Source organism: Haematobia irritans, chromosome 3 (assembly GCF_050003625.1).
Source record: "Haematobia irritans isolate KBUSLIRL chromosome 3, ASM5000362v1, whole genome shotgun sequence".
NCBI classification, from domain to species: Eukaryota; Metazoa; Arthropoda; class Insecta; order Diptera; family Muscidae; genus Haematobia; species Haematobia irritans.
Window position 1 is genome coordinate 19,596,867 of NC_134399.1, and position 14,376 is coordinate 19,611,242.

A 14,376-nucleotide genomic window follows, 5' to 3' on the forward strand; every position below is an offset into this window, starting at 1 on the left:
GTACATCTACCAAACCTTAAAAAATCTACCATTTTTGGTAGAAATCTACCAACTATGGCAACCGTACTCCTGAGGCGATCCAGCCCTTGCTGCCCGTCCGTCCACTAAAACTAGGGGGCGCTAATACCAACAGAACCTTATATTAGTTAAATAGTCGACCCCGCCCGACTTTCTACTTTACTAAATTGTCCTATTCTCATTATAATCCCTAGAAGTAATTTCAAATATAAATTATTATAATTATGTTCTTTATGTGTGCTGTAGTAAAGCAATTAAGTACAATTTATCAAATATGATTCAATCTTTAACATCCCAATGGCAACATAACACTTTTACTTGTTTTTATGAAATTAAGTCTTTAAGGAAAATAATTTGTGAGTTTTTTCCTAAAAACAATTAAAACATAATGATATCATTATGGGTTGGTTAATACTTTTTGTTTGCAGTTAGTGTATTGGCATTGTCATAAGTTATATTTTTCTTTGTATTACTCACTTAAGCCACTTAGGTCATTAGCTAAGCCCCTTGCTAGTCACAATCTCATAATGAAGTATATCGCGTTTTGACTGAGCTTTTTTATTGTAAATCACCTAGTTTGAGTTTTATTTTTGGCACAATTTGGTTTATTGCCCAGAAAGATGGCGTTATGTTTTTTTTTACCAAAAACAAAATTGTCTTCAGGTAAAATGCAAAAAGACTAAAAATTGAAATTTTAAAAAAAATTGCTAAGGAAATAAAATTTTGGGAAAGTTGCTATAGAAATAAAATGTTGACAAGATTTTGCTATAGCAAAAAAATTTGCTACAGATTTTGACATCATTTTCTATAGAAATAAAATTTTGACAAAATTGTCTACGGAAATAAAATTTTGACAAAATTTTCTATGGAAATAAAATTTTGACATAATTTTCTATGGAAATAAAATTTTGACAAAATCTTTTATAGAAATAAAATTTTGACAAAATTTTCTAGAGGTAAAATTTTGACAAAATTTTCAATAAGAATAAAATTTTGACAAAATTTTCTATAGGAATAAAATTTTGACAAAATTTTCTATGGAAATAAAATTTTGACAAAATTTTCTATGGAAATAAAATTTTGCAAAATTTTCTATGGAAATAAAATTTTGACAAAACTCTTGACAAAATTTTTCTACAGAAATAAAATTTTGACAAAATTTTCTATAGAAATAAAATGTTAACAAAATTTTCTATAGAAATAAAATTTTGGCAAAATTTTCTGTAGAAATAAAATTTTGATAAAACTATTGACAAAAATCTTCTACAGAAATAAAATTTTGACAAAATCTTCTATAGAAATACAATTTTGACGAAATTTTCTATAGAAATAAAATTATGGCAAAATTTTCTATAGAAATAAAATTTTGGTAAAATTGTCTAAAGAAATAAAATGTTAACAAAATTTTCTGTAGAAATAAAATTTCCACAAAACTCTTGACAAAAATTTCCTATAGAAATAAAATGTTGACAAAATTTTCCATAGAAATAAAATTTTGAAATAGTTTTCTATAGAAATAATATTTTGACAAAATTTTCTATAAAAATAAAATTTTGACAACGTTCTACACGAATAAAATGTTGACAAAATTTTCTATAGGAATAAAATTTAGACAAAATTTTCTATGGAAATAAAATTTTGGTAAAATTGTCTAAAGAAAAAAAATGTTAACAAAATTTTCTCTAGAAATAAAATTTCGACAAAACTCTTGACAAAAATTTTCTACAGAAATAAAATTTTGACAAAATTTCCTATAGAAATAAAATGTTGACAAAATTTTCCATAGAAATAAAATTTTGACATAGTTTTCTATAGAAATAATATTTTGACAAAATTTTCTATAAAACTAAAATTTTGACAAAATTTTCTATAAAAATAAAATTGTGTCAAAATTTTCTATAGAAATAAAATTTTGACAACATTTTCTACACGAATAAAATGTTGACAAAATTTTCTATGGAAATAAAATTTTGACAAAATTTTTTATAGAAATAAAATTTTGACAAAATTTTCTATTGAAATAAAATATTGACAAAATTTTCCATAGTAATAAAATTTAGACAAAATTTTCTATAGAAATAAAATTTTAACAAAATTTTCTATAAATATAAAATCTTGACAAAATTTTCTACAGAAATAAAATTTGGATAAAATTTTATATAGAAATAAAATTCTGAAAAAAATTTCTATGGAAATAAAATTTTGGCAAAATTTTCTGTAGAAATAAAATTTTGACAAAATTTCCTACAGGAATAAGATTTTGGCAAAATTTCCCATAGGAATAAAATTTTGACATAGCTTTCTTTAGAAATAAAATTTTGCCAAAATTTTCTATAGAAAGAACATTTTGACAACATTTTCTACAAGAATAAAATTTTGACAAAATTTTCTATAGAAATAAAATTTTGACAAAATTTTTTAAGAAAGTAATATTTTGACAAAATTTTCTATGGAAATAAAATTTTGAAAATTTTTTTTTAAAGAATTAAATTTAATTTTTTATAAAAATAAAAATGAAAGCCAATTTGCACAATGTCTCTTAAAATTTTTAGTGTTAATTCGTTTTGTATTTCACCCACCCTCTAAGATATGTATGAGTAATTTGTTTTATTTGAATTTAGCTATATAATAACGTGTTAAAAACAATTCCATTTTCCATGTCATGCGATATCGTGATAAACACAAATTTATTTATGCCAAATGAAATGTATTCGCTTGCCTTTACCACCAAATACTAAACATGCGAAGGATATCATGGCCCACGTTGGAAGGAGTTGGTGATTCAATTAGTTTTTATTACAAACAGAAAAAAATCATATGAAGTTGTAATGTTCTGGTGTTTTTCTAGGAATATAAATCGTTTTTTTTTTTTGTTGTGAGGAAAATAACAAAAATTGTATAATTCATATAAAAAATGCCCAGCTAATGTTTGACGAAATTTGATATAGAAATCAAATTTTGACAAAATTTTCTATAGAATTAAAATTTTGACAGAATTTTTCCATGGAAATAAAATTTTGACAAAGTTTTTCCATGGAAATAAAATTTTGACAAAATTTTCTATAGAAACCAAATGTTGACAAAATTTTCTATAGAAATAAAATTTTGACAAAATTTTCTATAGAAATAAAATTTTGACAAAATTTTCTATAGAAATAAAATTTTGATAAAATTTTCAATAGAATTAACATTTTTACACAATTTTCTATAGAATTAAAATTTTGACAAAATTTTCTATAGAAATCAAATTTTGACAAAATTTTCTATAGAATTAAAATTTTGACAAAATTTTTCCATGGAAATAAAATTTTAACAAAATTTTCTATATAAATCAAATTTTGATAAAATTTTCTATAGAAATAAAATTTTCTATAGAAATAAAATTTTGATAAAATTTTCTATAGAATTAAAATTTTGACAAAATTTTCGATAGGTTTAAAATTTTGACAAAATTTTCTATAGAATTAAAATGTTGACAAAATTTTCTATAGAATTAAAATTTTGACAAAATTTTCTATAGAATTTAAATTTTGACAAAATTTTTCCATGGAAATAAAATTTTGACAAAATTTTCTATATAAATCAAATTTTGATAAAATTTTCTATAGAAATAAAATATTGCTAAAATTTTCTATAGAATTAAAATTTTGACAAAATTTTCTATAGGCTTAAAATTTTTATAAAATTTTCTATAGAATTAAAATTTTGACACAATTTTCTATAGAAATCAAATTGTGACAAAATTTTCTATAGAATTAAAATTTTAACAATATTTTCTATAGAATTAAAATTTTGACAAAATTTTTCCATGGAAATAAAATTTTGACAAAATTTTCTATATAAATCAAATTTTGATAAAATTTTATATAGAATTAAAATTTTGACAAAATTTTTCCATGGAAATAAAATTTTGACAAAATTTTCTATATAAATCAAATTTTGATAAAATTTTCTATAGAAATAAAATTTTCTATAGGTTTAAAATTTTGACAAAATTTTCTATAGAATTAAAATTTTGACAAAATTTTCTATAGAATTGAAATTTTGACCAAATTTTCTATAGAATTAAAATTTTGACAAAATTTTCTATAGAATTAAAATTTTGACAAAATTTTTCCATGGAAATAAAACTTTGACAACATTTTCTATAGAAATACAATTTTTATAAAATTTTTCCATGGAAATAAAATTTTGACAACATTTTCTATAGAAATAAAATTTTGATAAAATTTTTTATGGAATTAAACTTTTTGACCAAATTTTCTATAGAAATAAAATTTTGGTAGATTATTTTTGGCTTGAGTGGCAACCATGATTATGAACCGATATGGACCAATTTTTCTGAGATTGGGGATCGGCTATATATAACTGTAGACCGATATGTACCAACTTGGGCATGGTTGTTAGCGGCCATATATTAACACCACGTACCAATTTTCAATCGGATTGGATTAATTTTGTTCCTCCAAGAGGCTGCAGAGGTCAAATGTGAGGATCGGTTTAAATGGGGGCTATATATAATTATGGACCAATATGGATACATTTTTGCATGGTTGGCAGAGACCATATACTAACATCACATACCGAATTTCAAACTGATCGGATGAAATTTTCTCTTCCAAGATGCTCCGGAGGTCAAATCTGGGGATCGGTTTATATTAGAGGTGTGCACGTGAGTAATATTTTACTCACGCTCACGCACACTCACGACGAAAAATCGTACTCAAGCACACTCACGCACGATATTGTTTGGTAGGTCTCACGCACACTCACGAAAACAAAACTTGAACTCACTTTCGTATCGTGACTCACGAATAATTTTATGAGCACGATTAAATCGAGGGCGTTATTAAACTCTTAACATCCCAGGTTCACCACTGTGGTATCACAATGGACTGAATAGTCTAAGTGAGCTTGATACATCGGGCTGCCACATAACCTAACCTAACCTAACATCCCAGGTGTCACCAAAATTGCAAATGAATTTAACTTTTAACCGTTTCATGTTGGTGGAGGGATTATTTTCGTCAGCGTAATTCGTTACTCACGCACACTCACGAAGATATTATTTTCGTGACTCACGCTCACGCACGACACCTTGGTTTGTTAATCACGCACACTCACGTTCACGCACACTCACGCCGTTGCCATGTGCGTGACTCATGACTCACGTGTGAGTCACGAAAATTTCGTGTCACGTGCACACCTCTAGTTTATATGGAGTCTATATATAATTATGGACCGATATGGAAAAATTTTTGCATGGTTGTTAGTGACCATACGCTAACTAACACCAGGTAACAAATTTCAACCGGATCGAATAAATTTTACTCCTCCAAGAGGCTCCGCAAACCAAATCTAGGGACGGGGTATATGGGGGCTATACGTAAAAGTGGTTCGATATGGCCCATTTGCAATACCATTCGACCTATATCAATAACAACTTCTTATGCTAAAATGGTATTTAATGGCTCAACAAAAAAGTGATCCGAAAACGCCATAATTTGAAAAAAGGGGCAAAATTGCCATAGAAGTGGTGGACATAACATATTTTCCTGTTGCTCTTAAAAAAATCACCATTGCAAAACTTCAATATCAAATTAATTTCGTATAGTCGTGTTAACCTCTTTCATAATTACTGGTTGTTGTTTTGTATTTGTTCTCGTCTTATTTCCTACATCCGCTTCGTGATCTTTAAGTCGCACAATTTAAGACCACTTGAGTTTTTTCTCGAAAAAAAACCCCCTCTCTAAACATGACTAAAGTGTTTGGTTATTTGCCAGCTTCCGTTTCGTTTACTTACTGAACATTCAACTGGTCAATGGTGGTTACATCTATGAGCTAATAGCCAGCTGGTCTCTTTAGAAAAAACAAAAAAAAACGGAAAAAAAAACAAAAACCCTCAACAAAAGTTTCATTCTCAGCACCCATTGCTCGTTGGTAAAATCTTCTGTTTGTTGGTACTGCGACGGCAGCTGCTGATTTTGTGTTCCATCTTGGCAGAACATTGTTGGCTAATGCCATTGGCCAAATGGTTATGGCCACTTTGACTGACTTTGAGTAACTTCACTGATGCTGTGCTGGGTATTTTGTCTATTGACAAAATGATGATGCTGAAGATCAAACTACGTAGATAATAATTATGATAACATGGCATTGATAGAGAGATGACGATGATGATGACTATGACGAGGGTGCTGGTCATGGTGATGACTATGATGACGATGAATAATCATAAATTATTTTTTTTTGCTAATATTCATTGGCAGAATATAAACAAATAATTGAAGAAGAAACAACAAAGCATGCATATGAATTGAATAGAAATTGAATGCCAAGAGAGCAAATCCATTGAAGTGTTTTTTCTTTTATGATTTCGTTGAAAACAAGAAATTGCACTTCTCTGGATTTGTTTGTTTCCGATTTTGGGGAATTTGTTTTAAGCAAAAATTCTTAAAAATAGTCGGTATAATCAATTTAGTCAAGGGACTTGTTACAAATCATTTATAATAATAGATACTTTTAAATCCTGGTAAGACTGGGGAACTCGTATGTGAATCAATCATCAGACCATTGAAAAAATTTTTAGTACATTGAACATAATGAAAATTCCTAAAATGAAACACAAGTATATGCGGTCGTAACTTTGGCCAGACCGAATCTTATGTACCCTTCACCATGGATTTCGTACAAAGTTCTACTAAAGACTGTCATCCACAATCGATTTACCTAGGTTGAGTCTAAACATTGTCTTGTAAATTTTAAGTTAATCAATATGGAGTCTATGTTGAACAAAAAAGGATCGAAATATTGGTCTCAGACAAATAAAGTATATATATTGCGGGTCGTGGTGAAATTTGTATATGTCCCCAACCACCATGTCCAAAAAAGTGGTCCATATCCGTCCAAACACCTTAAAAAGTTATGTAAATTTAGGAGAAAGGCTGTCAAAATGGTGGACAACCGTCGCTTCTGCCCCAATTTTGTAAAACTTTCGGACACTGTTGCCACTCGAGCCAAAAATAATCTACCAAAATTTGAAATAGGTACCAAACCAAAAAAAAAAAAAAAAAAACAAGTATATACGGCCGTAAGTTCGGCCAGGTCGAAGCTTATGTACCCTCCATCATGGATTGCGTAGAAACTTCTTCTAAACACTGCCATCCACAATCGAATTACTTAAGTTGCGGTAACGCTTGCCGATGGCAAGGTATCTTAAAACCTCCTAACACCATCTTCTAAATTGTATGTAAGTCCATACGTGGTATATATTAAATCAAGAAAGGTCGATCCAATACGTACATAATTCAGTTTGACAAAGTAGACATAAAATTTTGACAAAATTTTCTACAGAAATAAAATTTTAACAAAATTTTCTATAGAAATAAAATTTTCACAAAATGTTCTATTGAAATAAAAATTTTGACAAAATTTTCTATAGAAATAAAATCGTAGTAGATTATTTTTGGCTCGAGTGGCAACCATGATTATGAACCGAACAAAATTTGAACAAAATTTTCTATAGAAATAAAATTTTGACAATGATGAAAATTTTATTATGAACCGAATAAAATTTTAACAAAATTTTCTCTAGAAATAAAATTTTGACAAAATTTTGACAAAATTTTCTATAGAAATAAAATCTTAGTAGATTATTTTTGGCTCGAGTGGCAACCATGATTATGAACCGAATAAAATTTGAACAAAATTTTCTATAGAAATAAAATTTTGACAATGATGAAAATTTTATTATGAACCGAATAAAATTTTAACAAAATTTTCTCTAGAAATAAAATTTTGACAAAATTTTCTACAGAAATAAAATTTTGACAACATTTTCTATAGAAATAAAATTTTGGTAGACTATTTTTGGCTCTAGTGGCAAACATGATTATGAACCGATATGGACCAATTTTTGTGTGATTGGACCAATTTTGGTGTGGTCGTTAACGACCATATACTAACACCACGTTCCTAATTTGAACCGGATCGGGTGAATTTTGCTCCTCCAAGAGGCTCCGGAGGTCAAATCTGGAGAACGTTTTATATGGGGGCTATATATAATTATGGACCGATATGGACCAATTCTGGCACGCTTGTTAAAGATCATATACTAACACCATGTTCCAAAGTACAACCGGATTGGATGAAATTTGCTTCTCTTGGAGACTTCGCAAGCCAAATCTGGGGATCGGTTTATATGAGGGATATATATAATTACACTAGGCAACAAATAACAAACTTTTCTCTTTGAATTGTTTCTAGCATATTTTTTCTTATTGACTATGACCTACTAAACACGAAAATGATTTTTAAAAAATTTTCTGTCGATTGGTTTTCGAGATATAATTTTTTTTTTTTAATTTTTGGAGGTACACCTACAATTTTGAGCATATCTTTCGTTTTCTTTGACCTTTTTGATCCTAATACTACTCAAATTAAAGAAAATTGAGCCGTCTACAACTCATTCTCAGAAAATGTTCAAATCGGGTAAGTAGTTTGGATGTTAGCGGCTTAAAAGTAAAAAAACGGCGTTTTTTAAGTAAAAATGTGGCAAAAAAACATATAAAAATTCGTATAAAATATAAAAAAATTCTAACGGCAATTTTTTGTTTTTTTACGTGTAGCTGGAATCTTTACAAAGAAATTAAGCCCTTACTTAACGAAATCTGACAACAAATACTGATAATTTTTTTGGTAATAGACTGAAATTCCGATATTTTACGATATTTTGATTTTCTTTATTTGCACAGCTTACACAGAGAAAACAAAAATTTTTACACACTCTAGTTTGGTTCAATTTCAACAATAAGTAATCATTCCATATTTACTTCGTGCCCATCAAATGTACAAACGCAAACATCATGTAACTGCAAATAAAAATAAATTATACCATATAGCAAAATGCAGAACAAAAAATAGGTACATTTTTTCAATTACACTTTCCTTTTTTGTGTTCACATAAAACCACGTGCCACTTCTGAATAAATAAATTAACACAAAACACAATAATTCCGTATTCTCCGTCCATTCCAAGAAACAATCAACACACGACTGACGCGCAAAATGAAAATCGTGTGTACCTGCTCAATGTTTTTATAAAATTCTTGTCGCTGCAAAAAAATTAAAAAATTAAATGGTCACGAAAACAATGTACATGGTCTTTATGGCCATGTAATGGTTGTAGACATGTCTATACGTAAACTATAAAAATACTTTTTTCTCTGCAAAAAAGTAAAAAAAATTGAATGGTCAGGTACATGATTTTCCTGACCATATAATGGTCTCAAATTCTATCATTTAAATAATAGAACATGTTTGCGGCATTTGAGAACCATTTAAATGCTTATTGCCAACATATATTTTTCTCCGCTCGAAAATTATTTTTACAAAGACAAAATACATGGTTTTCGGGACAATTACATACTCTAAATAAGCATTAAATGGATGCGGCAACCATGTCCAAACATGTTTTTTCTGTGCGTGTACCCAATTTCAAGCGGATCGGAAGAAATTTGCTTCTCTTTGAGGCTCCGGAACCCAAATCTGGGGATACGTTTATATGGGTGCTATATATAATTATGGACCGATGTGGCCCAATTTTTGCACGGTTGTTAGAGACCATATACCAACATCATGTTATTTCTATAGAAAATGTTGTCAAAATTTTATTGCTATAGAAAATTTTGTCAAAAGTTTATTTCTATAGAAAGTTTCGTCAAAATTATATTTCTATAGAAAATTTTGTCAAAATTTTATTTTTATAGAACATTTTGTCAGAATTTTATTTCTATAGAAAATTTTGTCAAAATTTTATTTCTATAGAAAACCTAGTCAATATTTTATTCCTATAGAAAATTTTGCCAATTTTTTTTTACAATAGAAAATTTTGTCAAAACGTTAGTTCTATAGATAATTTTGTCAACAATTTATTTCAATATAAAATTTTGTCACAATTTTATTCCTATAGAAAATTTTGTAAAAATTTTTTTTTTATAGAAAATTTTGTCAAAATTGTATTTCTATAGAAAATTTTGTCAAAATTTTATTCCTATAGAAAATTTTGTCACAATTTTATTTCTATAAAAAATTCTGTCAAAATTTTATTTCTGTACAAAATTTTGCCAAGTTTTTTTGCAATAGAAAATTTTGTCAAAATTTTATGTCTATAGAAAATTTTGTCAATATGTTATTCCTATAAAAATGTTGTCTTTTTGTTTTGCAATAGAAGGTTTTTGTCAAAATTTTATTTCTATAGAATTTTTTTTTTCAAAATTTTATTTCTATAGAAAATTTCTTCAAAAAATTTTTTTGATAGAAAATTCTGGCAATTTTCTTTTTTTGTTAATAGAAAAATTTTGAAAAAATTTTATTTCTATAGAATATTTCTCAAACATCTCTTCATTGGATAGGAATATATTGCACACTCTACCAAAACATTAAGAATTCTGCCAATCTACCAAACAGTAAAAAAAATCTACCATTGTTTGGTAGAATTCTACCAACTGTGGCAACTATGCTTACGTATCCAAAACACAAATATACACTAATTTTTGGCTTTGCCTTTTTTGCTGGGATGTTTTGAAATTTTAATTCTAAACATGTTTACCGACATTACTGGAAAGAAAGAAATTGATGTTATTGATAATATTGATAATATAGTGTATTACAATTGGATAAAACTTGCGATGTCTAAAAGCTCATGAATTTAAGACCAGATATCGATTTATATAAACTGCTATTCGTGGTATTGTAGGCATACCACGAAAATACAGCCCAGTTAACCCTTTCACTACCGATGTCCACTTAGAAGGACATTCGAAAAAGACACCAAATTCTATTTTCCCACTTAGTTTCGATTTATTTCTCGATGTTATTTTAAAGTAGAGGCTGTAATCTAACTATGCTATACATATTTTCCATATTGGTGGGCACTAAAATATATTTTTATAAACTTCTTTAACAATAAACGAAAAATATGAAAAATTGAGATGATTTTTCTATTGTATGTCTTGAGTAAATTGACATTTATACAAAAACTATAGTTGATACTTTTCGGGTTTTTTTTGTATTTTTTCTCACACTTTGAAAAATATTATAGACCAAATAGCGCTTCTTTTCATAAAGCCATTTGCTCACAATTCAAGAATCAAATTTTCAGAACAAGCTCATATAGCTCTTGAAGTAATTGAGGTAGGATATCAACATGACAATTTTTGTTTTACATGCTGTTAGTACTAGTCAAAAACAGAAGAAAAATTAAAGTTTTTAACCTTAGGTTTATTTCGGTAGTGAAAGGGTTAATATTTTTGTACTTTTTGTTTTCTTTTAATTATGTATTCCTTCGACATAATATTTTAGTTTAGGAACTTTCAATAGATTCGATCGCAAACCTTAAAAATCTGCCGACTTGGTGGGGACTGGCTAACTTGGTGGGGAGTAGAAAAGTTATAAAAGTTTTTTCGAATCGCTTCTCAAATATGCCATAGTCAACAGCTACTTACAGTAGTGTGCCTTTATGTTGGTATAGCTCTTCACACTCCACAGTTCAGAAATAATTATGGGTAATTAATAAAGTATTCGCTCTGACTTTAATGATAGATTGAAAATAGCATCTAGCTGATCATTACTGTCATCACATTCTTTCAGTTGATATTCGATAAAAGACACAACAGCATGCATTTTAGAATACGAATAAAGGTAAATAGCAAAAACAATATTATAAAATCGAAAATTTCATAAATTTCATATAACATAATACAAAGAATGTGGTTTAACTCAATCTTGTTTCAGAATTTTATTATTATACTAATAATAACCATAGGCTACATTCATCTTGCACAGGCCCAAGCAGATGATTTCAAATTAAATTTGGCACCCATAAAAACGGATGAAGTGCAATTGGAGCCATTAAAAGAAAATCAATATTCTTTGAGGTATGTTTCATTATTTTATTTTGTTATTATATAGATGACTAATATTTTTTTTTTTTGAGGAAATTTTAGAATATCTGTACCAGGAAGCCGTCGAGAAGAGATCATTAGCTTAGAACCATCCGATTTGAAAACTGCGGATCCTGTTGTTGTTACCCGTGGTGAATATGATATAAATTACGAAAAGGAAGATCTTAATTTGGTGGTTACATATGTGGCCGATCACAATGGATATCGGGCCTCTTATCGCATAGTGAAAGGTATTCAACCGGAAATTTCTTTTGGTCCACGTTTAAATGCAAATGACTTAAAAAGTTTGGCGGGATAGTAAAAAGTGATGTACAGTTAAATGAATAAATTAAAATATAAGTTAATTTATGCAAAACAAAAATAAATAAATAAATAAAAAAGTAAATAACAAGAAGAAAATGTGTGAACATAACATAAAATGAATTTTTAATGTGAATTTTTATCGTTACAATTTTTTTTACTCCGTGGGAGAAATTTCCCTAGGAACCGAAGTGAATAGAAACAAATTTTCCCAGATTATTTAAATTTAAAAAGAAAAAAATAATTCCAGATACCAAGATCTAACAGGTTGGCTGATAAGTCCCCGGTCTAACATTTTTTTTTTTTTCAAAATTCGTTTTTATTGAACACTAGCGTAACCCGGCCCGCTTCGCTGCGCCTTCCGAAGCGTATTTGGAGGAACATTTTGCGTTAACTTAGTCAACTATATCCTTCGTGCTGAAAACAAATTCGAAAAGATTTGAATTCTTTTAAACAAATCGGACTACTTGATTTTTCGTTTATAGGTACAAATACGGCGGGAGAGGGTGTACCCTTTCCTCCAAATTTTGTTAATAATGTTCTGTATTTAAGTAGTTGAACAATCTTCTATATTTCTTGTGAATTTCAGGTGTGGTTTGTCAAGGAAAGGTATCCTTTTCCTGAAAATCTGAAAATTATATCTGAAAATTAAGCACTATATTATCCAATAAATCGGAAAAAGCAAACGTAGTAAAAAATTTTACCACATTAACATTTGCTAAAATGTTGGAAAATGATGTACCCTCTACGTTGGCTACCAATTTCATGTAAATTTAAGTTATTTACTAAAAAGAAGTCTGGCAGAAGCCTGTGCAAAAATCATAAAATTATGTACCGAGTTCCCATTTACGGACAACCCTCTACTTTCAATTTAAGAAAAAAAACGGACAAAAGGGCACCCTCTCCCCACCTTCGCACCACTCCGACCTGATATCGGACTATCACGTACCCTATATTAACTTCGCAACTACTCAATGGTCCCTATAAATTCTATCGAAGTAAATCGACAAAGTTTATTTCAATTTTCCCCTTCCCCAACCAGATATCGAAAAATCATATACCAATTTAAAAATCATGTATAAATTTAATCACCTCCTCCCACGTTCCCTGTAAATTTCAAGTAGATCGGCGATGTTTAAATTTTGTTCTATTGTTTTAAAGGGACGTCACTTTCCCCGATACAGTATCGACAAACACCGTAGTAAATAGCACCCCTAACCTTCCCTGAAAATTCTTAAAACTTTCCTTCAAGTGTGGGGCAAGGAAGGTTGCCTCTTCGTTCATAACCTTCCCCCACTGCTTTTGTAAATTTCAAGAAAACTTAATTTTTTTTTTTGCAGTTTTAGAGGAGGACCTCCTCCCCGACCAAATATCGAAAAGTGATGTAGCGTATCTTTTGTAAACGTCCCAGAAAATGTCAAACAAATTATAAGCCTCTCTTCCGTCCAAATATCACAAAATCAGGTATCAACTATTAATATCGTAACCTCTCCCCAGTCCTCAAGTAACTCGGTAAAGTTTAATTGTTTCTCTGTATGTACTTAAGAGAAGCGGATGTCTCCCTATGCCCTTTTATTTTTATTAAAAAGTCAGGAACCTGATATAAATTTCATAACCCGTTTTTCCGTAAAATTTCAGTCGGGGGAGTTTTTTTTTGTTTGTACTTTCAAAAAAAAAAAAAAAAAATCGGCAAAGGGGAGGTCCCCCTCCCCGACCAAATACCGAAAAATAATGTAGCGGATTTTTGTCTAGATGCCAACCCCAACATTCAATGAAAATTTCAAGCAAATCGCATAATTTTGTTCCAAGTTTCAAAAAGTAGGGCAAGGGGGAGGTCCCCCTCCCCAACCACATATGAAATCATCAGGTACCCCATATTAATTCCATAACCTCACCACATGTTTTCTGTAAATCTCAGATAATTTAGAGAATTTTAGTTTTTTCACTGTACTTTAAAAAAGTCGAACACAGGGGAGGCCCCCCTCCGCCGCCAATATCGAAATAAAAAGTAACGGATCTTTGTCTAGATGCCAACCCCAATCTTCAATGAAAATTTCAAGCAAATCGGTCTACTTTGGTCTAATTTTCAAAAAGT

At 29.0% G+C, this 14,376-nt stretch overlaps 2 protein-coding genes across 2 annotated transcripts in view; one reads left to right on the forward strand and one right to left on the reverse strand.

Annotated features, from left to right (window-relative positions):
* The window catches only part of vex (somatomedin B and thrombospondin type 1 domain containing protein vexed), a 673,357-nt gene that overhangs the window by 264,818 nt on the left and 394,163 nt on the right, over positions 1 to 14,376 (reverse strand). The gene's annotated exons all lie outside the window — the stretch shown is intronic.
* On the forward strand, positions 11,655 to 12,400 carry LOC142229708 (uncharacterized). Its single transcript, XM_075300283.1, has 3 exons — positions 11,655 to 11,718; positions 11,812 to 11,954; positions 12,024 to 12,400. The coding sequence occupies exons 1-3, from the start codon at positions 11,695 to 11,697 to the stop codon at positions 12,277 to 12,279; spliced, it is 423 nt and encodes a 140-aa protein (XP_075156398.1). The 5' UTR covers positions 11,655 to 11,694; the 3' UTR covers positions 12,280 to 12,400.

Coding starts and splice junctions, on each gene's coding strand:
- LOC142229708 (XM_075300283.1), top strand. CDS start 11,695: ATGCATTTTAGAATACGAATAAAG. Junction 11,719..11,811: donor ATTTTAGAATACGAATAAAG/GTAAATAGCAAA, acceptor ATCTTGTTTCAG/AATTTTATTATTATACTAAT. Junction 11,955..12,023: donor GAAAATCAATATTCTTTGAG/GTATGTTTCATT, acceptor AGGAAATTTTAG/AATATCTGTACCAGGAAGCC.